Source organism: Sorex fumeus, unplaced genomic scaffold (genome assembly GCF_029834395.1).
Source record: "Sorex fumeus unplaced genomic scaffold, SorFum_2.1 ptg000009l, whole genome shotgun sequence".
In the NCBI taxonomy this organism is placed as follows: domain Eukaryota; kingdom Metazoa; phylum Chordata; class Mammalia; order Eulipotyphla; family Soricidae; genus Sorex; species Sorex fumeus.
The window spans coordinates 803,030-825,592 of record NW_026606066.1 but is presented as its reverse complement, the minus strand read 5'-3'; the positions used below and the strand labels follow the sequence as shown (position 1 = coordinate 825,592).

The window sequence follows — 22,563 nt, the reverse complement described above, 5'->3', positions numbered from 1 at the left end:
AGTAGATAAAGGATCAAACATGATGGCCTCTCAGTATCTGTATTGCAAACTGTAATGCCCAAAGTGGAGAGAGAGAAAGAAGGAAATTTTCTGCCATAGAGGGTGGGGGTGGGGTTGGATGGGAGTGGCGGGAGGGATACTGGGGATATTGATGGTGGGAAATATACACTGGTGGAGGGATGGGTTTTCAATCACTGTATGACTGAAACTCAATCATAAAAACGTTGTAACTGTATCTCACGGTGATTCAATTAAAAAAAAATCTATATATTAAAAAAAAAACTGCTACCACCAACCACCAACAAATGATGGCAAGGAGGTGGAGCAGAGGGAATCTTTATGTACTGTTGGGTACTGTACACTGATACAGCCACCATGGAAAACAGCATGAGGTTCACACAGATTTGAAAACAGAATGAGATGGCCTAGCAACTCCACTTCTGGGTATTTATCCAAAGGAAATGAAAACACTGAGTTGAAGTTATGTGCAGCTCTATGTTCATTGTGGCATTATTTATGATTTCCAAGCAGACTCCAGATTAACTTCCGACTGCAATTTTCTTTGTGTAGTCGTCTTTGGTAGAGAGCCTGGGCAGGATGTGGGTGGACAGAGAGAGTTTCCCTCCTCTTCAAGTCCTACATTTTGTTTATTTTTAAAGTTTTCTGTGCAGGAGACCATGTGGGGCCAGAGAACTCTGTTTTCACCGTTGAATGTGTCTACTACAGCCTTCTCTGTTGGGGCTAGGAAGATCATACAGAATGCCAGAGGTCTAACCCGGGTCAGCCACATGCAACAGAAGCATCCTTCCAACCGTATTATCTCTCCAAGACCCATATCTTTTTAGTAACTGCCATTCTAAGAAGTTAGAGGTGATAATCTCATTTTGGTTTTGATTTGCATTTCACTTACAAACTAATGATAATGAGCATCATTTCTCTCGTCAGAGTGATTTCTCTGGCTTCTAGTGTTATCTTTCATTTTTATTTTGTGTTCTGGGCTACACCTAGAGGTGCTCAGGTGCTGCTACTTCCAGTTCAGTAGTTGGTGGTTGTTCTTGGCGATGGCTTGGAAGATAGAATGGTGCTGGGGGTCAAATCCAGAGATTCTGCATACAAAGTTTGGCCTCTTACCTGTTGAGTGAGTTCCCTGACCCTAACATTTTCATGTAATTTAATGCTTTATGATATTTTGCCTGTATTTTAAAATTTGTTTTCATCTTTTTTTTTTTTTTTTGGCCTTACCCAGTGGTGCTGAGGGCTTGTTCCTCGCTCTCGGCCCAGGTGTCGCTCTGAGCAGTGTTTATGTAGCGCTGGGGATCAAACCAGGATCAGCCGCATGCAGCGCAAGCACTTAACTCCTATACCATCCCTTAGGCCCTGCTTTTATTTATTTTTTAATAAAAATTTTATTTTAAAAAGTTTTTGGACTGCACTTACCTAGCAGTGTTCAAGGCTTTCTCCTAGCTCTCACTTAGAGATCACTCCTGACAAGCTCTGGGGACCAATATGTGTAGGGTGTTAGGGATCAAACCCCGGTCAGCCACAGGCAAGGCAAGTGCCCTACCCACTGTCCTACCTCTTTAGCCCCTGCTTTTATCATTTTATGATTGAATTGTAATTGCTGAAATATCTTCATGGGACAAATGGAAAAAACTATCTATCTTTTTTTTTTTTTTTTGGCCTGGGGAGTCAAAAATAGCTCCAAAGAATATACAGGAAGTAGTGACAGCATTTGCTGTTAGGTCAGGAAATGGGTTGACTGCTGCACTTCTGTGCTTTGTGGATTTGAACTTTGGAATTGACAGTCCTTGAACACCTATGATAGTAGAGGTGGGAAATAGTCAAAATTCCCAGTAACTTTTTTTTCTTACTTTTTATTACGAAGAAAGATTAAAAAAAAAAAAAAAGACCTGGTCTGCTTAATGCCTAGGGACTTCCAGTGTCTTTTTTTTTCCCTGTGGATTTTATGACCCGGTTTGAGGTTAATAAACCTTTATGCATAATTGCTTTCATAAGAGCATACTTATTTGTTAGAAATGTGACACAGTTTCAGTTGGTGTATTCTGAAAACCATATCAGGGGCTGGAGCAATAGCACATATTTGCCGTGCACGCAGCCGACCTGGGTTCAATTCCCAGCATCCCATATGGTCTCCTGAGCACCGCCAGGGGTAATTCCTGAGTGCATGAGCCAGGAATAACCCCTGTGCATCATCGCTGGGTGTGATCCAAAAAGCAAAAAAACCCAAAAAACAAAAAAACCAACCATATCAGAGCTGACTGAGTGAGGTCATTCCCAGTGCTCCCATAGGAGTGGTGACTTTGCCCTTTGCCCTGTTGTTCCTGATAAGCATGAACACTGACCTTCTTTCCCCAAGAACAGAACTGGGCCAGGGACTTCTACTACCAAGGACTGGAAGGTGGGAAAAGGAAGTTTATTGGCCTTGCAAACTTGGGAAATCGCATACCCTTCCTTTACCTGTTTCTTCAATTGTAGAGTTGGATTATAAGCAGCCTATTTTACGTTTTCATCTTCCTATTTTACTTTTGCTTTGTGGAAGACGGGGGCTGATGCCAATTAAAGAGAGCTGGTTGGAGAGTTGTTGTATCTAAGTCATCTAGCACAGAGCCAGCTACCTCACGTAGGTATTTAAAATGGCAGTATCATCATTATTGACATTATTGATAAGGAAGATTCTTTTCATTGGGAATGAGAGCTATTTAGGGGAAGGAGTGTGTCCATTTGATGTATAACAAAATATCGTACATTTGGGGACTTTGAAGCAACAATGAAAGCTGTTCTCAGAACTCAGTTGTTTGGCTGGGCTTCTTCTGGTCTCATTAGACTTGGCCATGTCACTGTTGTCAGGTCACGACTGGCATGGTTGAATGGTCTCAGGTGGCATCACTCCCAGGTCTTGTAGCTGCTATTGTTGGTGGGAATGTACGGGTTTTCCCTCACTTGGCTTCTCCCCCCTCCCTGCCTCTGGGGAACAGACTTACAGCAAGGCAGTCCCTGAGCACTGTTCTTGGAGGATGAGCACCAGTGCTGGCTTTGCAGTTGCTTGTTCCTCACTGCTCAGAGCAAGTTAGAGAGTCCTATGGGAGCAGACGGGGGGCACTGCCATGGTGGGGACGAGCTGTGAAGAATTGATCACCATTTTTTAACGTAGCTTGTTTGGTCTGCCTCTTGCACTAATATTGGACCCAGAAAGAATGATTCCCGCCCCCCACAATCCCCACCCCCTTCCTGTATCATTGGAATGTTATTTAATCCAACGTGCAATTCTGCTCAGGCGCTGGAGATAATCATGTTTATTCTCTCCAGTTTTATTTTGCGCAAAGGCCATCCTTGTGGGTGCTTGGGGCTACTCCAGTCCCTGTGCTTGGTATTGCTCTTGGCAGTGCTCAGGGAGCTATGCAATGCTGGGGATCGAACCTGGGCCTCCTGCATGCTTTGCACATGCTCAACCCATTGAGCAATCCCCCTGGAGATCCTTATGCTTGGACTGAAAATGGGAATGAACCGTGAATAGCTGGTGTTTGTGTATTTTGTAGATAGTCATGTGAGATAGTCTTTTTGAAGACTGTCCAGCCCCCAGTTCTCTGCCCTGCTAAAGAAGATATCAGGGCTTTGAAGGAGTGTTTCCTCATTAAATGGTTCCTGTTGGTATGAGACATCTCAGATTCTAGAACTTGATAGAGTATGCTTCTTTTTTAGGCTGAAAATAAGGGTGGGATCACGTTAAAAAAAAAAGGAAAAATTTCTGTGCTTAGACTAAATACGATTCCCTCCAAAATAATTTACATTTTTGTAGTTTATAAATGCAGAGTTACCTGCTGGATCTCTTGAGAGTTGTGACTTATTGTTGCAGAGATGACTATTTCCATTTAATCCAGTACAAGAAATTGAAGAAAGAAAGAAATGTGTGCAAATTGCTTTGGCAAGTTAAAGGTTAGCTGGGTCAGCATGTTCAATTTGTTTGATGAAAATAATTTCCCCTAGTGTGGTTTTGAGATCTCTTTATTTTAGGAAGCCCAAATGGTGTGATGTCAGTCGAGAATACTGTGTCAGTAACAGATCAGAATGGGAACCCGTCTGCTTTTCTCTTTCCAACTCTTTGTTGAGGGAATGGGGAGACAGGGGCTCCAACTCACTCAGTTGCTCATCTGCTGAACAAGAAATCTAATGTGGGCGATGCCTTTGACTTCAGTTAGTATAACCAGCCAAGCCACTTGAGTCAATAGTGTTACTTGTGTGTGTGTGTGTTATATTTTTACTTTTTAGAAACCTGAGAATGCATAAGCTCACTGCCTACAGTGATTCAGAGGGGAGTCTGGGTTTCGGGAAGCAAAATGAAAGCTACAAATAAATATGCAAACTAAAGCAGAAGACGGTTTTTCTGACTGGTACATTTACAAGCTGGAAAGTTGTGAAAAACATCAACCCACCAACTGTGTAGCTCATTGACTCTTTACTTTGGGCTCTGATGTTCTTCCTGATAAAAATAATAATTATGTTATTCTGGTATGGTTGCCAAGTATTCATGCTTCTCCCTCTGCTTGTGATTGTAAATGATTCTGCAGTGTGTCCCACTCTGTCACTGATTTGGTGTTTTATAACATTTGGATATTATGTTTTCTGTGCTGATTTGTCGTCCACTTCTCTCTCTCCCTCTTTTTTTTCCAGAATGGACTGCTGAATTATGAAGTATTTCAGACCCACTAGTAGAACATCACCCTGCCACGCGCTCCTTTATCTCCTACTAGTTATTTAAATTGGACTTTTAATATCCTACCAGCTGCTCTTCAGACACACATGGTGCATTGTTGCCATTCCCCGGATTGCATCTTTGAAACACAGACTCTTAGTAACCTTCAGCAAACAAAGAGGCAACCTCCCGGGTTTGCTGACTGGGAGGGTGTCACCCCGACTGCCCTCTAGCTCTCGGCTGGCTCTGGATTTGAATTTCACCATGGAACCTCGCATGGAGTCCTGCCTGGCACAGGTGTTGCAGAAGGATGTGGGGAAGCGGCTGCAGGTCGGCCAGGAACTTATAGACTATTTCTCAGACAAACAGAAGTCTGCTGACCTTGAGCATGACCAGACCATGTTAGATAAACTTGTGGATGGACTTGCTACCTCTTGGGTGAACTCTAGCAATTACAAGGTAAGCTGTGCTTTGGAAGGTGCTCTTAGCAGTGACTGGGGCTGCCCGGGATCACAGTTGGTCCTTAGGGGGGGAAAGATGCTTTGTGAGCGGTCAGCATCATGACTTCGCTCCCAGTGAGACACTCAGACGGTGGCTTTAGGACTTTTCCATTCTAGGGCAAGTTGAGCTTTCTTTGATTTTTCTTGGAGATGAACAAAATCCCAAGAGAAGGACAAGTGAACAGATAAAGAGAGGCTTTTATGTTGGAAAGTTTACAAGCATCCGGCCTTGAGGTTATAAAGTAAATGATTGTGTCTTGAAGCAAAGGGGTCATAAGACCTTGGTGGTAACCCTTGAAGAATAGCAAGTGTCTTCACTGACTTTTGCTTTCGGGAATGGAACTGGCAATGAAAGGGACAGTCCTTCACATTTCAGAGCACTGTTCTTTAGAGACCCCAGGTATCGGGCCAGAAAAACACAGATTGTTCAGGACTCTTGTGACCAGCATGTAAGGTCTGGACTAGATGACATCTTTTGGGTTTTAAAGCTCAAATCTGGTCATAAGGCTTTGGGAGATTGGGGGAACTTGACCCAAATGAGTTGTGAAGATGGGTTAAATTTCATGAATAAAAATTTCATGAATAAAAGTTGTGCTTAACTTGAAATGCTGAAGTGGTGTCTTTTCTCTCCTCACCCACCCTCCCCTTAGTCTGTATATGTCAAAAGGGGCCCATGGGGAGCAAAGCTGAGCTGGAAGGCAGAGTGGGGCATTTGTATGACAGCTGATAGAGGCTGGACACATTGTAAGAGGTGCTTACAGAAACACAGTTTTTTTTTAATTGCTTTTCTTTGAGCTAGTATGCTGAGACTGGTTTGCAGTTGGAAACTGGCTCTTAAAGGATTTCTTCGTTTGATCTAATACAGACGGTTTTCCAAATACATGAAGCTTTGGCTTCTCCTGAGCATCAGCAGGCTTTATACTTGGTTAGGATGTGGCCTAGTGTCCTGATATATCATTTATAACCTAAAACAAGATGTAACCTTCCTATCTGTGAAACTGCACTTGAATTCTATTCATTCACCCAAGTAAACCTGCCCATTTGTGTTTGGCATTGGTGATGAATGGGGGGTGGGGACGGAGGATATTGGGAAAGGGAAAGTGTCACACTTTTGGGGTCTTTGAAGTTGCCTTGTCTCTGTTGATATCACGGTGCCGCCAGCCTCTGTGTGCATGTTAGGGTACTGCTGACTGAGAGTAACCAATAACTGAAATTGTGGTCATTTATTTATGGTTTTGGGGCCACACCTGGCGGTGCTCAGGGCTCACTCCCAGTTATGCTTGGGGGATCATGTGTGGTGCGGTTGATTGAACAGTGGAAGACAGGCATCTTTCCTGCTGCCTTCTCTCCCCATTCCCTGCAATTGTCTTCATTCTAAGAAGGCCAAAGTAGCAAAGGCAGTGTCCAAGGAAGGAGAGGGTCTGCTTGTGTCATTGACTGGGAGGGAAACTTCTCTCAGAAGCTCCACAGCGGACTCACATGCTGTGGGCTAGAATGGCACCACTTGCCCACATTGTACAATCCCATTCCATCACATAGTCACGTTCTGCCCTCATGCTAACATCTTGGTCTTTTTTGATTTTTTAACTTATATTATGCCAAACACAGTAACAACAAAGTCTCAGATGGAGATGTTACTGGGCCCGCTCGAGCAAATCGATGAACAAAGGGAGGACAGTGTCAGACAGTGTCAGATAACTTATTTGTAGTTTTTTGGGACACACCCATAGGTGCTCAGGGATCACTCCTGGTGGGGATCGGGAGACTGTATGGGGAGCCGGGGATCAGATCAGGGCCCGTTGCGTGCAAAGCAAGCGCCCTCCCTGCTATACTGTCCCTCCAGATCCCTAACTTCCTGGTCTGATGAATCAGGCCTCCCTGAATTGAGTCTGTGGCCATGTGAAGGAGGAGGGTACTAGAGCAGGTGCAGACTCCTGTAAGATGGAGGGGGTTGACAGTGAATGGTGAATGAGTCGCTTAGAGTCAGAATGAGTTTTCCTGCTCTCTCCCCTCCATCAGCTTCCCCGCTGATGCTGTTGGCCGTGTAGACGGTCGCTGTCAGTCAGAGAGTGTCTATTCCATGCCCTGCTCAGCTGAAGCCCCAGACACGAGCACTCTTTATTCAGCCTTGTTTTCTCTCTTTAAGTTGCTCCTACACTTTGGGTAGAGGAAATGAATAAATAACTAGAGATGGGGCTGGAGTGATAGTACGGCGGGAATTTGCCTTGCATGTGGCCAACCTGGATTTAATCCCCGGCATCCCATATGGTCCCCCAAATACTGCCAGGAACAATTCCTGAGTGCAGAGGTAGGAGTAACCCCTGAGCATTGCTGGGTATGGCCCCCAAACTAACTAAAAATAAATAGAGAAAGTGATAGTCCAGTCCAGAGAATGCAGTGATAAGATACGCAGAATTTGGTGGGTAGGCAGTCTGGCCACAAAAAAAGAAAAAAGAAAGTAGTGACAATGTGCAGAGGAATCCCGATTTGCCGATTGGGACATTTTCTCTTCACTAGCGTTTGCAGGGGCACAGAGGAAAACAAGTCGAAGATATGACCCTTTGTGGAGAAATTTCCCAGACAGTACTTGGTGTGATGGAAAGACAAGAAGGCGGTTTGCCTGACTTCCTCTGGCCTTGAACTTTATCTGTTTGCCCATCTGGAGTGCAGATGTTTGCCTTGCAGTCCTCTTTGGTGCTTCTTTCTCCTCTTCCACAGCACTGAGCACCTCCTGCCCCCTTGTTTATAAGCTAAGTGGTGACAAAGTGCTTCCTTCTTGTCTGTGCTGGAACACAGTAAGTTCTCAACAAATCCTGCTTACGTGAGTGATGTCTGGACTTAAGCTCAGCAAATGTTTCTGGCAGCATCATGGAATCTGGAAACTTAACTTTTCTGAGTTCCCTAACCTCCCTCCCCCTCCCCCATCATAGATCACAATTCCTCATTCGGAGCCTGAGACTGAGGTGAATTTTAGATTTTTACCTGACATGTTTATATATTATGCATTCAAGGGATTCATTTTACATCCAACCAAGCTTTGAAGTTCGACGTTTTAGAAAGATGTCTTTCTGGCCCAAAGGAATAGTGCAGCAGGTAGGGCTCTGGTCTTGCCCGTGGCTGACCTGGGTTCAATCTCGAGCGCTCCATATGGTCCCCTGAGCCCCACCATGAGGGATCGCTAAGCACAGGACCAGGAATAAGCCTGAGCCCCACTGGATATTAGCCCAAACAAAACAACAACAACAACAAAACACACTTCTTCGATGGGCGGGAGAGAACCTCCGTGGGCTGTGTATATAGCACATGCTTTGCATGCAGCAGGCCTGTGCTCCATCTTAGGCACCCCAATCCCCTGAGCACCAAGCCTGGAAATGTCCCTAGACACTGTTGCGTGTGACCCCAGTACTAAAGCCAGCAAACTAAGCAATCGAACAAAACAAAATACTTTCCTAAAATTAAGGTCTAAAACTGAAGAGAAGAAAAGTGAAATAATTTGGTTTCCCTAAGCAGGAGTGTGTAGGTACTGTTCCTCCTGATTTGGGTGGGTGGGGGATTCTCCCTTATACTGATGCTCCTGGCACAGTACTCAGGGGTCATGCCTGGTGGTACTTGGGGTGTCGTGCAGTATAGGGATCACATCCAGAGCTTCTGCATGCGAAGCATATACACTTTGCTATTTCCCTGATGTCTGCTACTTCTTTTCTTATTTTTGAGGGGCGATTGTGCTTGTAGCTCTAGCTACTCCTTCCTCTGCGCCATGCCCTGTGCTTGTTCTTGGTGATGCTTGTGGGACCACGTGGTGCCAGGGATTAGCTGCATGGATATTCCTTAAACCCTGTGCTCTTTCCAGCCTGTATTCCTTTTCTTAACAGGGAATATAGATGAATGCCCATAATTGGGTGAGGCATCAGCTTTTACCCAGTAAATTCAGTGTCTTATTTAGAAGTATGTTTGTGGGACGTAGGTTCAAAGGGCTGTAGCACATGTTTCGTATGCCAGAGCCCTGGATATGATTCCAGACGCTGTGTGGTTCCAAGAGCACTGCCAGAAGCAACCCCCTTACGCCAGGCTGGGAAAAGCTCCTCCCTGAGTGCGGCTCAACAAACAAAATAAATATATTTGTCTGGAGCTTGAGTTACGTTACCTTTGCATCTTTTTCAATGTGGTAGACAAATTTGTATTGGTATTAATTGCAATTTAATAGCTACTACTTATTGCTTGCCCTGTGGTAGGGATTTAATCGGTCTTATCTCATTTAATCTTCTTAACACCTGAGAGGTAGCTGTTGGTAGCCCAGTGTTATGTCTATGTAACTGAGATTACCCAGCATCCCGATGGTTTGGAAAGTGGGATATAAGTATAGGTCTTTGAGTTTCTAGCTAGTGTTTTTGTTTCATAAGAGAGTCACCAAACTTTGCTAAAGGTTGTAGAATTTTTATAGAAATGGCTGGAGAGCCCCTGTTGGCCCCTGGACAATAATTTTCTAACCTCTGCACTAAACTCTTGAGCACTTACTATGTGTAAACACATTTTCTTAGTGATAGGACCCATTTGTGACTCATGTAGGAGGAAACTAAGGTTAAAATTTTTGGACTAGAGAGACTGTACAGGGCTTAAGGCACTTGTTTTGCACATGCTTGACCCCAGTTTGATTCACTGCACCCCATATGGTTCCCTTAGCGCCAACAGAGGTGACCTTTGAGCACAGAACCAGGAATATTCCTGAGCACTGCCAGGTGAGGCCCTTACACAGAAGAGGGTACCGGACTTTGGGAGGCCGAGGGAGCTGAGAGACTCACCCTGTGCAGCTTGTCCAGTGATTCTGGGAAGTTCTGATGGCACAGTGCCAATCAGCTTAGCTTCTTGCACTATGGGCACGAAGCTTGCCCACTGGGGAGCAGGTGCTGTAACCCCAAAGACCTCGCTGCACTCGTCCACAACCTAGCAAACTCTGGAAACGTGATATTTTTCACAACTCACTTGCCATTGGTGCCGAGGATTCTGATGCTCAGAATAAATCAAACCACTTGTTGCGGGTGATAGGGCTAGTCATGAAAGATGACTTGACCCCAGGTGTCCTGCACCCGCTGTACTAAAGGTCAGAGCAGGTGCGGTTTCTCCTGTAACCAGATAGGCATAAGCAGGCCCCTGCTGTCCAAGTCCAAAGCCCAGGACTTCCTTCCTGTGCATTATGTCCTCAAGGTGCATGCCGGGAAGCCTTGGTTTGAACTTTGAACATTCCCTAGGAAGCGCTTCCTTTGTCTCTGCCCTTAATGGTCTTGAAGGTCTAACTGGGGCAGCAGGGCCGTGATGTAGGAGAGAGAAGCGCTCAGTGAAGGCTAGGAGTTATTAAATTGCCACAGAGGCCTCTTACCAATGCTGGGGGGTAGAGAAGAAAGCCCCCCCACCCCCCTGTTAGAGTCTGCTTGGTTGGAGAGGCCTTGGCTGAGAGGCAGAACGAAAGGATAGACTCAAAGGGATTGGGTTTCAGAGGCTTCAGCCCTTCTTCCTTTCCTTTTCCTCCCCGCCTGGGTGGTGCTGTCAGTGGATCATAGATTTCTTTTCTCCTGATGTGTCTGTCCAGAGCACGGTGTAGCCCCTGCTCCGGATCAAGTGCACTTGAAGGGCGCCAGGGGAAGGTGTTGACAGAGAAGGGAGGTCTTCTCCCTTCCCCGGCCCATCTCCCCATTCTGGGCTCTCACTGTCCTTGTTCTCCCTCTCGCACCTCCGCCTACCCGTGTCCTTGAGAGGAGAGCCAGAAAAGATTATTGGATTCAGATGAAGTGACTTCTGTTTCTTTTTCTGGCTCTCTGCTCCATGCTGCCATCAAGCGCTGAATCCTTCCTGAAGCTGTACCTTTCCCATGTTCACCCCGCAGGGTTGTCTGTTGGCTGCAGGAGAACTTCCTTGGGCTTAACTGAAAATGACAGGTGTTGGGCCTGGGGGGAGCTCAGAGGACCGGAGCTTATGCTTTGTGTGTGCCAGAGCCCTGGTTTGAGCCCTGGCATCCCATGATTCCTCAGAGCACTGAAGGAAGGGTCCTCCCTAAGCCCTGCTTTTTTTTTTCTCCCCTGGGTGTGGGGGGCACACCCGGCGCTGCTCAGGGATCACTCCTAGCAGGGCTCTGGGGACTGTATGGGGGTGACAGGGATTACACTCAGGTCATCTGTGCACCTTTCACCCACTATACTATCTCTGGCCACCAAACCCGGTTTTGCGCTGTCCTCAAATGAAAAAATAAAACAAAGGAAAACCAACAAAAAAAGACTTGTCTCCTCTGGTCTGTCATAAGTAAAAAAGCTGCAGTGAGCAGAGACCGGTGGTTCTTGTTTACTAGTTGGATTCAGTGCCTACGTGCCTGTACCGCTTCTTAGCATATAGCTCATGGTCAGTGAAAGGAAGTTAAGAAAGATACTACCTAGTTATTGGGCCAACTGCTGACATGCCCTGTTGAAAGGTGACTTTGTGTGGGATTGAGGTCACCTGGCTTCCTGGAGTTCTCATTAGGCTATGAGCCCTGGCATGGAAGCCTTGGATCTTTGGTAATAAGACACTAATACTGGAGCTGTCTAATACTATTAAAAGTTCCTGAGCAAGGCAGTAGCTGACCAAAGATTCTCTGTGTGAGTTTAAGACTCACAATCAAGGGGCTGGAGAGAGTACAAAGGTTAAGGTGTGGGGCTGGAGCAATAGTACAGCAAATAGGGCGTTTGCCTTGCACGCGGCGGACCTGATTCCCAGCATCCTATATGGTCCCTGTGCATCGCCGGGTGTGGCCCAAAAAGCAAAAAAGAAAAAAAAAAGAAATTAAAAAAAAGGTTAAGGTCTTGTCTCATGCAGCTGTAGCTGCCACCTTGGTTTGAATCCTGACACCACATGTGTTTCCCTGAGTATGGCCAGGTGTTCCCCTCTCCCCTACCTCCCTCAACAAACAAACAACAAACAAACATGCATCCAAGACAAGCAAAGCAATTCACCAGTCAAAGCCAGCCCAGCTAATAAGGACCCTGTTTTAGGACGGTTTCAGTTGTTCTTTTAAAACTTCCTTTGTTTCAGAAAGCAAACATTTAAATAGGATACATGTAATTGAAGAATCACTAAATTGAATATCAAGGTAAGAAAGAAAAACAGCAAGTGTGAGATTTAGTTAAAGGGGTTGAGGAGTATATGACAGCTAATGTTTACTAACAGCTGCATTTACTAAGCACAGTTACCAGAGACCGCTGAGTGTTTTGCATTCATTGCTTCATTTAATCATTAGGTAGGTGCTCTATGATAAGCCCTGTGATTATTCCTATTTTACAGCTGGTAAAACTGCCTCAGAGAAATGAAGAAACTTGCCCAGGGTCACATAACTAGAAAGTACGAGAGGCAGGATTTTAATCTGGACAGTCTTAACTTTAGAGCCACATCCAGAGCAATACTAGTCCCCTACTGTCGCAACAATATTATTGTTTGCTTATCATAGCGTGATGAAAAGAGTGGAAGGATATACTTCACAGTTAATACTTACTGTAGGAGACGGGGACCTGAGTAAGGAATAAGCCATGAATTCTGTAGCATTGTTTGTTTTGTTTAGGGGACCACTTCTGGTGGTGCTCATGGCTCACTCCTAGTTCTGTGCTCAGAGATCGGTCTTGGAGGGGCTAAGACCATATGGGGTGCCAGGGATCGATCCCAGGTCAGCATTGTGCAAGGCAAGCGCCCTGCCTGCTGTACTATCGCTCTGATTGAGATAGTTATTTGATTGGTCTCAGTAGAGTTTCCATCTTACATACTTCCTAGCTTCTTATTTTGGAAAATATTCAAACCTACAGGATTTTTTTTTGATAATGTAAAAAATTTTTATATACCTAGATCGCATTGTAGCACTTTACACATACGTTACTATTCTCTCTCTGTGGTTAGTGCACTGAGGATAAAGTTGTAGACACAATACTCCGTTGCATCTTACGGTGTGGAGCTGGAGCAATAGCACGGAGGGTAGGGTGTTTGCCTTGCACGCGGCTGGCACGGGTTCGATTCCCAGCATCTCATATGGTCTCCCCGCGCACTGCCAGGAGTGCATGAGCCAGGAGTAACTCAGCTGTGCATTGCTGGGTGTGACCCAAAAAGCAAAATAAACAAATAAATAAATACTATGTGTAATTTCCCACCAATAAAGAATACTCACTGAAGTAATCTCAGTATTATAAACGTAATGTAACAGCTCCCAGAGTTGATTTGCTTTCCACCAAAGGCCATGGTGTCTCTCCCCGCTGTCTCTCTTCTCTCTCTCCCCGTTTTTCCTCTACCATCTTGGAGGGATCAAACTCAGGACCACACACATGAACGACAAGTGTTTTGCTCCTGAGCTATGTTCCTGACCCCACACATTTTGTCCTTGTATGCACAGACTTCTCTTTAGGTTCTGTGTCCACATTGGCCCCAAAGTTGGATGTGGGGCCAGAGAGATAGTATAACAGGTAGGGTGTTTGCCTTGCATGGGACAGACCTAGATTTGATTCCCAGCACCCCATAGGGTGGGCTGGAGCGACGGCACAGCGGTAGGGCATTTGCCTTGCGCGCAGCCAGCCCGGCTGAGCCGGGTTCGATTCCTCTGCTCCTCTTGGAGGGCCCCGCAAGCTACCAAGAGTATCTCGCCCGCACGGCAAAGCCTGGCAAGCTATGTGTGATGTATTCAATATGCCACACACACTATCAACAAGTCTCACGATGGAGACATTACTGGGCCCGCTCGAGCAAATTGATGAACAACATGACAGTGCTACAGTGCTATCCCATATGGTCTTCTGAATCTGCCAGGAGTGATTACTGAGCACAGTCATCTGTGGTTCCCCCTCTCCAAAAAGAAAGTTGGACGCTGCTGAAATGTTTTAGATGTGCCCATATCGTGTGCCTGCCCCGTGAAATGCCCATCCTATGTATCTTTTTGGGGTAATGTCGTGGGGATTTGAACTAGTGTTGTCTATCCTTTTGTGTTTAGCTGTCACCTCGACTTTTATGAAAGCCAGTTTGGGACCCTCTCCTTCTCTTAAAGCCCCCAAATGGAGGAAGAAAGGATGTGCAAGTAGATATCAAGGGGATTAGGGACTTCTGCCTAATTCCGGAAAGAGGGTGTCTGGAAAACAGAAAGTCATTTTCCAGCTCTCTCCTGTGTGAGGGCCAGGTCCCCATTCTCACACTAGAGTCGTTTCTCTCTCTCTGTCTCTCTCTCTCTTGCTTTTGGGGTCACACCCAGCTATGCGCAGGGGTTACTCCTGGCTCTGCACTCAGGAATTATTTTATTCCTGGTGTTGCTTGGGGGACCATATGGGATGCTGGAAATCAAACCCAGGTCAGCTGTGTGCAAGACAAATGCCCTGCCCGCTGTGCTACTGCTCCAGCCACAGCGTCGTTCTCTCTTTGCCCCTCTCCTGTAACCCCCTTTTCAGATCTTGTCTCACAGGACCAGATCTATCCTTCTCTGGGACAGATCTTGACTAACTTACATCAGTCAAACCAATCTTCTTGCTCTCCATGGGGGGGAAAATGGCTGTCTGACCAGGTGAAACTGTGCTCAGTTTTACCCTAAGCATAGCCTAAGGGCTAACTCGCTGCCCGAGTCCCTCCCCTCCCCTCTGGTCATCTGTTTGGGGCCTTGTATTCTTTATGTCTTGGGAAGAGGAGCATCAGACTCCCTGGGCTGCTCACACATACCCCAGAGAAGTGCTCAAAAGTGGGGACTGACTTTTCTCTTAATGCAATTAAGCGTTTTGGTACTAGTCTTCCAAGTAAAATACCTGCTTTTTGGGATGTGCCAAAGTAAGAGACAGTTTCCAAAGGACAGGGGTATGTTCAAGTTTTATATTCAGCTTTTTGTGTAATTGGATGGGGTATTTTAAGGCTTTTTGTTGCTGTTGTTGTTTTGGCCACACCTGGCAGTGCTCAAGACTTCCTCCTGGCTCTCTGCTCAGGGGTCTCTCCTCAAAGAGCTCGAGGGACCTTGAGAGGTGCCAGGTATTGACTAAGTGCTCTACTTGCTAGACCAGGGCATTTATTAGTTTGTTTTCTTTATTTTATTTGTTGCTTTCCAAAGTTGTTCGTGATCCTTTGTCACAGACATTCAGTATCCCAACACTCATCCCACCACCATTGCACCTTCCCACCTTCATTATTTCCAGTATTCGTGGTGGGCATTTATGACAATACAGTGGTATTTGTTAAAAGTCTTCCTGGGGCCTGGGGTTGTGGTTCTTTGGTCAAGGGGGACCTGACTTGCTCGTGTGAGGAGCAGTGATCCTCAGCGCTGTGACCTCACCGCTGTAACAAAGGGAAGGGAAAGGAAAAGGAAAGAAAGATGGAGCCAGCAATAAGAAGACAGATACAAGACCTTAGAAATAAATAATTGTTTTAAAGATTACAGGACCCTAAAAATGTTAGATTTCTGTACAAGCCAGCTTCGTTCATGTTGGATATGTGTTTGCTTGCTTCCTGCCCAGAACCGACCCTTGATGAAGGAACAGGCTAAACGTGGCAGAACAGGAAGGCAACTAGAACTCACTATCATTTCTGTGTTTTGAAGAGAAACCTCGCGTTCTTTGGCAGAGTAATTATTTTTATAGATAAAGTTCTTGATTCGTTTTCTTTTGGGGAAATTGATCTATGTCATTTTGTCATCTCTAAAACTAGATATACCCTGTTTGGGACAGGGGGTGCACATTTGGAAATGGGAACACTGACAAAAGAGACCTAATGTCTCTTGGTTTCTGTTGAAAAGAGTTCTAGAATCATACTTTGGGGCAGCTTTCATATTTTCCCAAACTGTGGCCTCCCCTATATATTGTAACTATTTTTATTTTCCCTGCAAATGCTCCCATACTGCAGAGACTTTTAGGAAGAAACCCTTTGTAATTTTGAGTTTCAGTGTATCTTAGTTCACCCTAATCCTTCAAAGCTGCTTCTGCTCTGTTGAACGCTCCCTCCCTCCTTCCTTCCTTCCTTCCTTCCTTCCTTCCTTCCTTCCTTCCTTCCTTCCTTCCTTCCTTCCTCCTTTTTCTTTCCCTCCCTCCCTCCCTCCCTCCCTCCCTCCCTCCCTCCCTCCCTCCCTTCCTTCCTTCCTTTTTCTTTGTCGGGTTGGGGGCACACTAGCCTTGCTCAGGGATCACTCTTGGCGGGGCTCAGGGGAACTGTTCGGTATGTCTGCCATGTGTTAGGCACATACTTTTTTTTAAAAAAATAATTTATTTATTTATTGAATCACTGTGGGAAAAGTTACAAAGCTTTCAGGTTTAGGTCTCAGTCATGCAAATATCAAACACCTTTCCCTTTACCAATACTTATTTTTTACCACGAAGAACCCCAATAAAACCCCAGCCCCCACCCCTCCCAATGCATGCGAGGCAGATGAATTCTAGTTGACACTCTATCTGCTTTGATTAAATTCATTGTTTCAATAAAAGATGCACCACTATTATTTAGAGTTAACCCACCCCCCCAATCAGACATGCTGAAAAAGCATTGTGAAGTGATTCGCTTTCTACAGCTGGGCTCAAGAATTAAATGATGTCGTGGCCGCGCGGTTTTGGATTTCTGCTATTTTACTTATTAACCCTGGAAATATTTCTACTGAGAGTCAGATAATTAAGAGATTGGTTTCTGTGCTCTGGAGTTGTGGCCGTGCTGGAGAGCCGCTCGTGGGGGGGCAACTGGTGGCCTCGGTAGGGCGTGAAGGGCGGACCGGAACGCCCCCCTTCCCATGAGGTTTTAGTCGCCCCCAGTCCCCCGACTCATACCTGCTGTCCACAAGGCTGCCATGCGGCCGCCATCTTTCTTTTCAGAGAGGAGGAGGCGACTGGGGCAACACCCTTTCCCCTCCAGACAGACATGATGGCCTGGATTAACGCATAGTCCGTTCACTTTTCTGCTCCAAGCTGTTGGGTTCTGCATTAAGTCCTTGTGCTTCTGGGGCCGTGGCCGTGCTGGAGAGCCGCTTGCGGGGGGCAACTGGTGGCCTCGGTAGGGCGTGAAGGACGGACCAGAACGCCCACCTTCCCATGAGGTTTTAGTCGCGCCCCCATCCCCGGCTCATACCTGCTGTCCACAAGGCTCCCGTGCGGCCGCCATCCTTCTTTCCAGAGAAGAGAGGGCGAATGGGGCAACATCCTTTCCCCTCAGAGCAGACATGATGGCCTGGATTAACGCATAGTCCATTCACTTTTCTGCTCCAAGCTGCTGGGTTCTGCCTTAAGTCCTTGTGCTTCTGGGGCCGTGGCCGTAGGCACATACTTTACCCACTGCAGTACTGCTCCCAGCCCCTGAATTGACCATTTCTGATGGAAAAGTTCAGAGCTTGGGGTCAGACTTCTGGGGTTAGATTCCATGCCCCTTCCGCTCTTTCATCTCTCACTGGATGCTGGATAAATTCCTTAACCCAAAGCCTCAGTTCTTCATTTGTCAAAGGGGTGGGTGTTCCTCTCAGTTACTGGCTGCATCCATGCACAGGCTGAGCCTGACACACAGTGCAGGCATGTTGGCTTGTGATTGGTGCCTCACAGTCACTGCTTGCTTTGGGTATCTTATTGGATTAAAATGGCACCAGAACCACCCAGCAGCGGTTGAAAGAGGGGCCACAGAGGATAAACAGTTTGGTTGTTCAGAAATGGTGTCATTTCAGGAGCTGGAGTGGAGGGAACATGGGCTGCATGACTTTGTGGGGTAGTGGCTGCGTTTTTTACTGACTAAGGTCTCGATGTGCTGAAATGACTCTTAAAATGGATTGTCGGGTATATTGCCATTACCTTACTTTCCCGACCTTTCCTTGCTTCCTTTTTCCCAACCTTTTGGGAAACAAAACAGCAGTCCTGTTTGGGACCTATCAGTATCACTTGGGAGCATTTAACTGCGCTGTGATACAAACCACACTTTGGAGAACGTTAAAGTGTTGGGAGAAATTGCACTCCTTGTGTGAGTAATAGGCTGATCATAGTGAAGAATGGAAGAGAACACCTATGAGCAAGAATAGAAAAGGACTCGAAAGGAGTGATGCTAGCCTCATGGGTACTGTGTGGGCACTGGGTGGGCATTGCAATGGGAGGAAGATGATTTTGTTTGAGTGAAGCCAAAGACAGTCAATAGATATTTGATCTCCTGGCGTATGTCAAAAATGGTAGGGTTGAAAGTGCGTTGTTCTTAAATATTACCATACATATTAGAGGTTAGTTAGTTCTGAGACTCCTCTGGGGTAATGTTCCTGAGCAGCATCCTTCAGCCACTGGTCTGCCATCTCAGTCACAACTGCCAGGCAGGGTGCTGGTGAGAAAAGGAGGAAGATTATTCCCTAGAGCAGTGTTTTTCACTGTCTTTTGCCTTGGCACCACATATTTATTCATTTTTTTATACCTGTAGACCCCTGGGCCTCAGTTGAAATATACTCGTCTTATGTAAAGAGTCAGCATTGGGCAGGAATTTAATTTTTATTTTTTTTGACTTTTGAATCTCACCCAGGAGTGCTCAAGACTTATTCCTTGCTCCCTGCTCAGGACTCACCCCTGGCATGCTCAGGGACCATATAGGGGTGCTGAGGATAGTACCCAGGTCAGTTGCATGCAAGGCAAGTGCCCTGTCCACTGTATCATCTCTTTGTCACCTGGGCTGGAATTTGAATGGAAATCTAGCAGTTGAAGAAGGCCTATAGGACTCTTGCTTCTGGCTGCCAGATGTAACTGCTCTGTAATAAAACTACCTTGTTGAAAAATTATGGCAAGAAAAATAAAACAAGACTTGGATTTCCTGCTGGGCCAATAGTAGTGGGTAAGCATAAATTTTTAGTGGAAGTAAAATGGATCCTTGGAAGAACAACAGAGCTCTGGAAGAACAACTATCTCTTCTTGTGGTGACTGGGAACTGGAGTAGATTCATCAGAGTCGATTCTATCCATAGGTGAGTAAGGAAAACCAAGGATTTGGGGTGAACTAACATCCTTATGCTGGTGGCTAGAAGTGCATTGATTACTTTAAAGCCAAGTTTAGGAAGAAAAGGTTCATTTGTTTCTCATGAAAAACTTTGGGTGGGAGAGAAATGATGCTAATACTACTTACCTAGGAGTGCTCAAGACTTACTCCTCGCTCCTGGCACGCTCAGGGACCATGTGGGGATGCTGAGGACAGAACCCAGGTCAGCTGCATGCAAGGCAAGTGCCCTGTCCACTGTATCATCTCTTTGTCTCCTGGGCTGGAATTATAAAATAGTAGTATTGGCTGTCTATAGTAGCATTAGCTGTCTCCTGGCTACTACTATACCTGAGATAACGTCATAGAAGGAAATAGCTCTGTGTAGGAAAGCTGCAGACAGAGGAAACACAAAGTGTAATTGGAAATTGCTGCTATCTTTATTTGTCTGGGCAAAGTCATTGAAAAGGGCTTGAAGTGTTTGCTTTGGAGGCCTCTGGAGCACGAGTCCCGGTGGCTTAGAGCCTCTGCAGCCTTCTCAGTTAGATTCTTGGCGGTACAGTCACCTTTTGGAAATGCTGGTCTGCTTAAGAGGAGATTCTAAAGTAGAAATTCAAGGTCATCCCTGTAAGAGAGCCACTGCCAAAGTGACATTCGGGCAAAGCAAATGAATCATTCATCTTCGTAATGGGGGGCTGGGGTATCTGATTGCAGAGTTCAGGGTTAGAGAGAGAAGGCTTTTTGACTGATTAAGGACGTGGCCTTTCATTTTTAAATGGTGTAAAGAATTTGTGGTCTGCCCAGTGTTCGTTCCAAAGTCTTAGTGATATGGATGCTTCTCAGCTCAGACAGGAGTGTGGCTTTTGGCACTGACTCTGAATCACAGATGCTTAAGAATCGCCATATTTTTGGGAAACAAAGTGTGTTGCCTCTGGGCATGGGATGTGTGTCCATGAAATAAATGCGTGCATTTAAAGAGCAGTTTAAAATTTGCTTGAAACAAAAAAGGAGGCTTTTATTTGTTTATTTACTTCTAATTTTGGAGTCACACTGGAGATGCTTAAAAGTGTACTTCTGGCAGTGCTTAAAGGACCATATGTGATGCCAGAATCAAACCGGAGTTAGCTGTGTGCAAGGCGAGCCCCTCATCCACTGTGCTGTCTCTCTGGCCTCAAAGGAGGCTTTTAGGTTAGTCTGAGGAGAATGTAAGGTACATGTATGTAATCATTTTCACCTTTTTCTAGAAGTTGGTATGCTCTTGTAGCAAGTATCACTTATAAAAAAGTTTTCAGTGACTTGGGCAAATGTTAAGGGAATGTAAAATGTGAAAACTGCAGGTACAGAAATTTCTACACAGAAAGATCTGAACCATGTGCAAATGTGCAGGGAAAGATCTGGAAAGAGCTGTGAATCTATTAATAGTATTAATCTACCTGATGAAATTGTAATTTTTTTAATGGTCCTTGTTTTTTGTTTCCCATAGTGGGCATAGTTGTTTTAAAAATAGAAGTTAAAAATTTTATTTTATAACTTGTATTGATTAATCTTTATCATAGCCTATCTTCTCAATATACATATAATTTATACTACACACTACACTTGATCTTAGCCAAAAGTCCGAGAAGCGATAGCACAAATGATTGGAGCAATAGCACAGTGGGTAGGGCGTTTGCCTTGTCCGTGGCTGACCCGGGTTCGATTCCTCCCTCCCTCTCCGAGAGCCCGGCAAGCTACTGAGAGTATCCCGCCCTCCTGACAAGCTCCCCATGGCATATTCAATAGGCCAGAAACAGTTATAACAAGTCTCATAATGGAGACATTACTGGTACCCACTCGAGCAAATCAATGAACAATGAGAGGACAGTGTTACAGTACTACATATATGATTTATATTATCTGCTACATGAAAGATAAGCAAGTTTTTTTTTTTTTTTGCTAAAGGCAGTATGTTTGATAGTTGCACAATTGTAAAAATTGCACAGTTTATAGTGATTCCTTTCTCTTAGATTTGAGGTAATAGTAAAATAGCTTTTAAAAGTTTTCTTTTTCTTTTCTTTTTTTTTTTCTTTTTGGGTCACACCTGGTGATGCACAGGGGTTACTCCTGGCTCTGCACTCAGGAGTTACTCCTGGCGGTGCTCAGGGAACCATATGGGATGCTGGGAATTGAACCCTGGTCGGCCGCATGCAAGGCAAACACCCTACCCGCTGTGCTATCTCTCCAGCCCCACTTTTAAAAGTTTTAAGGTGGGTGTACCCAAAGCAGTATTGCAGTAAGAATCAAGAAGACATTTATGCATGTTCAACTGCTTCATCCCTACCTTTTCTTAATGATTTTATCTAGTTGCTCTGCAGATGAAAAAAGAATCTGTAGAAAATAAATGTGTAAACTGTTTTGATAAGTTTTGCCAGTGAAATGAACAAACATTGGTATGAATTAGCATATCTTAATGACTTAATTTACTACTTTTTTTTTTGCATTTAGTTTTTCTCTTTGTGGTAATTGCTAGATTTTAAATGTTTTGTTTTTGCCTCAGAATTTTGAGATTAGAATTTTGAAATATGCTGTAGCCAACTGTTCAGAGTTGATTAGCAATGCAGAGTAAGCCAAATCTTTCTTTTTGATTTGATTTCTACTTTATAGTAGAATGAGGCTTAATTCAAGGGGGAAAATGTACTATCCTTACTAATACATAGTTGCACATGTGTAGATGAAGCATGTGCTTTGAATATTTTAAACCTCAGAGAGTGGAGCTCCTTCATGAAGGAATATATTTTGTCTTCCTTTGCCTTTCACTACCACATTAGTCCCTAGTAAAGATCATAATTGTGGGCTGGATTGCATGCTTTGTATTTTGGAGGTCAGGCTCTTGGGCTCTGGGTCCCCTGAGCACTGCTGGTAGCAATCCTGAGCACAGAACTGGGCCCCCAAGAACTCCTAGGTGTGGCCCAACCCCCAGATTAAAATTGGGCTATGAGGCAATGGACTGAGGAGGTGGTGGGGGGGGTGGGGGTGGGGAGGGCACAGTAGAGAGTAGCTGCTGCTAATGGCTAAGAGTGTTTGGAGGGTTCATAATGAGGCTCTGGAATTAGAGGTGGTTCTTAAATAGATATGTTGAAAGGTGCTGACTTTTATACTTTTAAAAGAATGAATTTGATTTTATGCTTTGTGGATATCTTGAGTTTTCATAACAAGGCAAGAAAGAGAGGGGATTCTATGTAGGAAATAATCTGTAGTCCATACATGCCACACCAGTTCGTCTAGACCTCTGAATACTAAATTACATGATTGTGAGAGAATACCATTTGACATTCTCATTGTCAGTCCAGAGACAATTGATGTGAGTGAAAAATTCCGTATGATCCAGCGATTGGTCACATCTGAAATGTTGTTATGAAAAGATAATCTAAGGCCTTGGATAGTG

At 45.1% G+C, this 22,563-nt stretch overlaps 1 protein-coding gene across 24 annotated transcripts in view; it reads left to right on the top strand.

Moving 5' to 3' along the window:
* The window catches only part of CLASP1 (cytoplasmic linker associated protein 1), a 376,782-nt gene that overhangs the window by 30,301 nt on the left and 323,918 nt on the right, over positions 1–22,563 (top strand). For all 24 annotated transcript variants that reach the window (XR_008791890.1, XM_056110448.1, XM_056110468.1 and 21 more), the window contains exon 2: positions 4,690–5,170. Coding sequence is in view for 23 of the 24 variants with exons in the window: in XM_056110448.1 (XP_055966423.1) it covers positions 4,976–5,170 (195 nt within the window). In the remaining variant the exon portion in view is untranslated. The remainder of the gene's footprint in view (positions 1–4,689; positions 5,171–22,563) is intronic.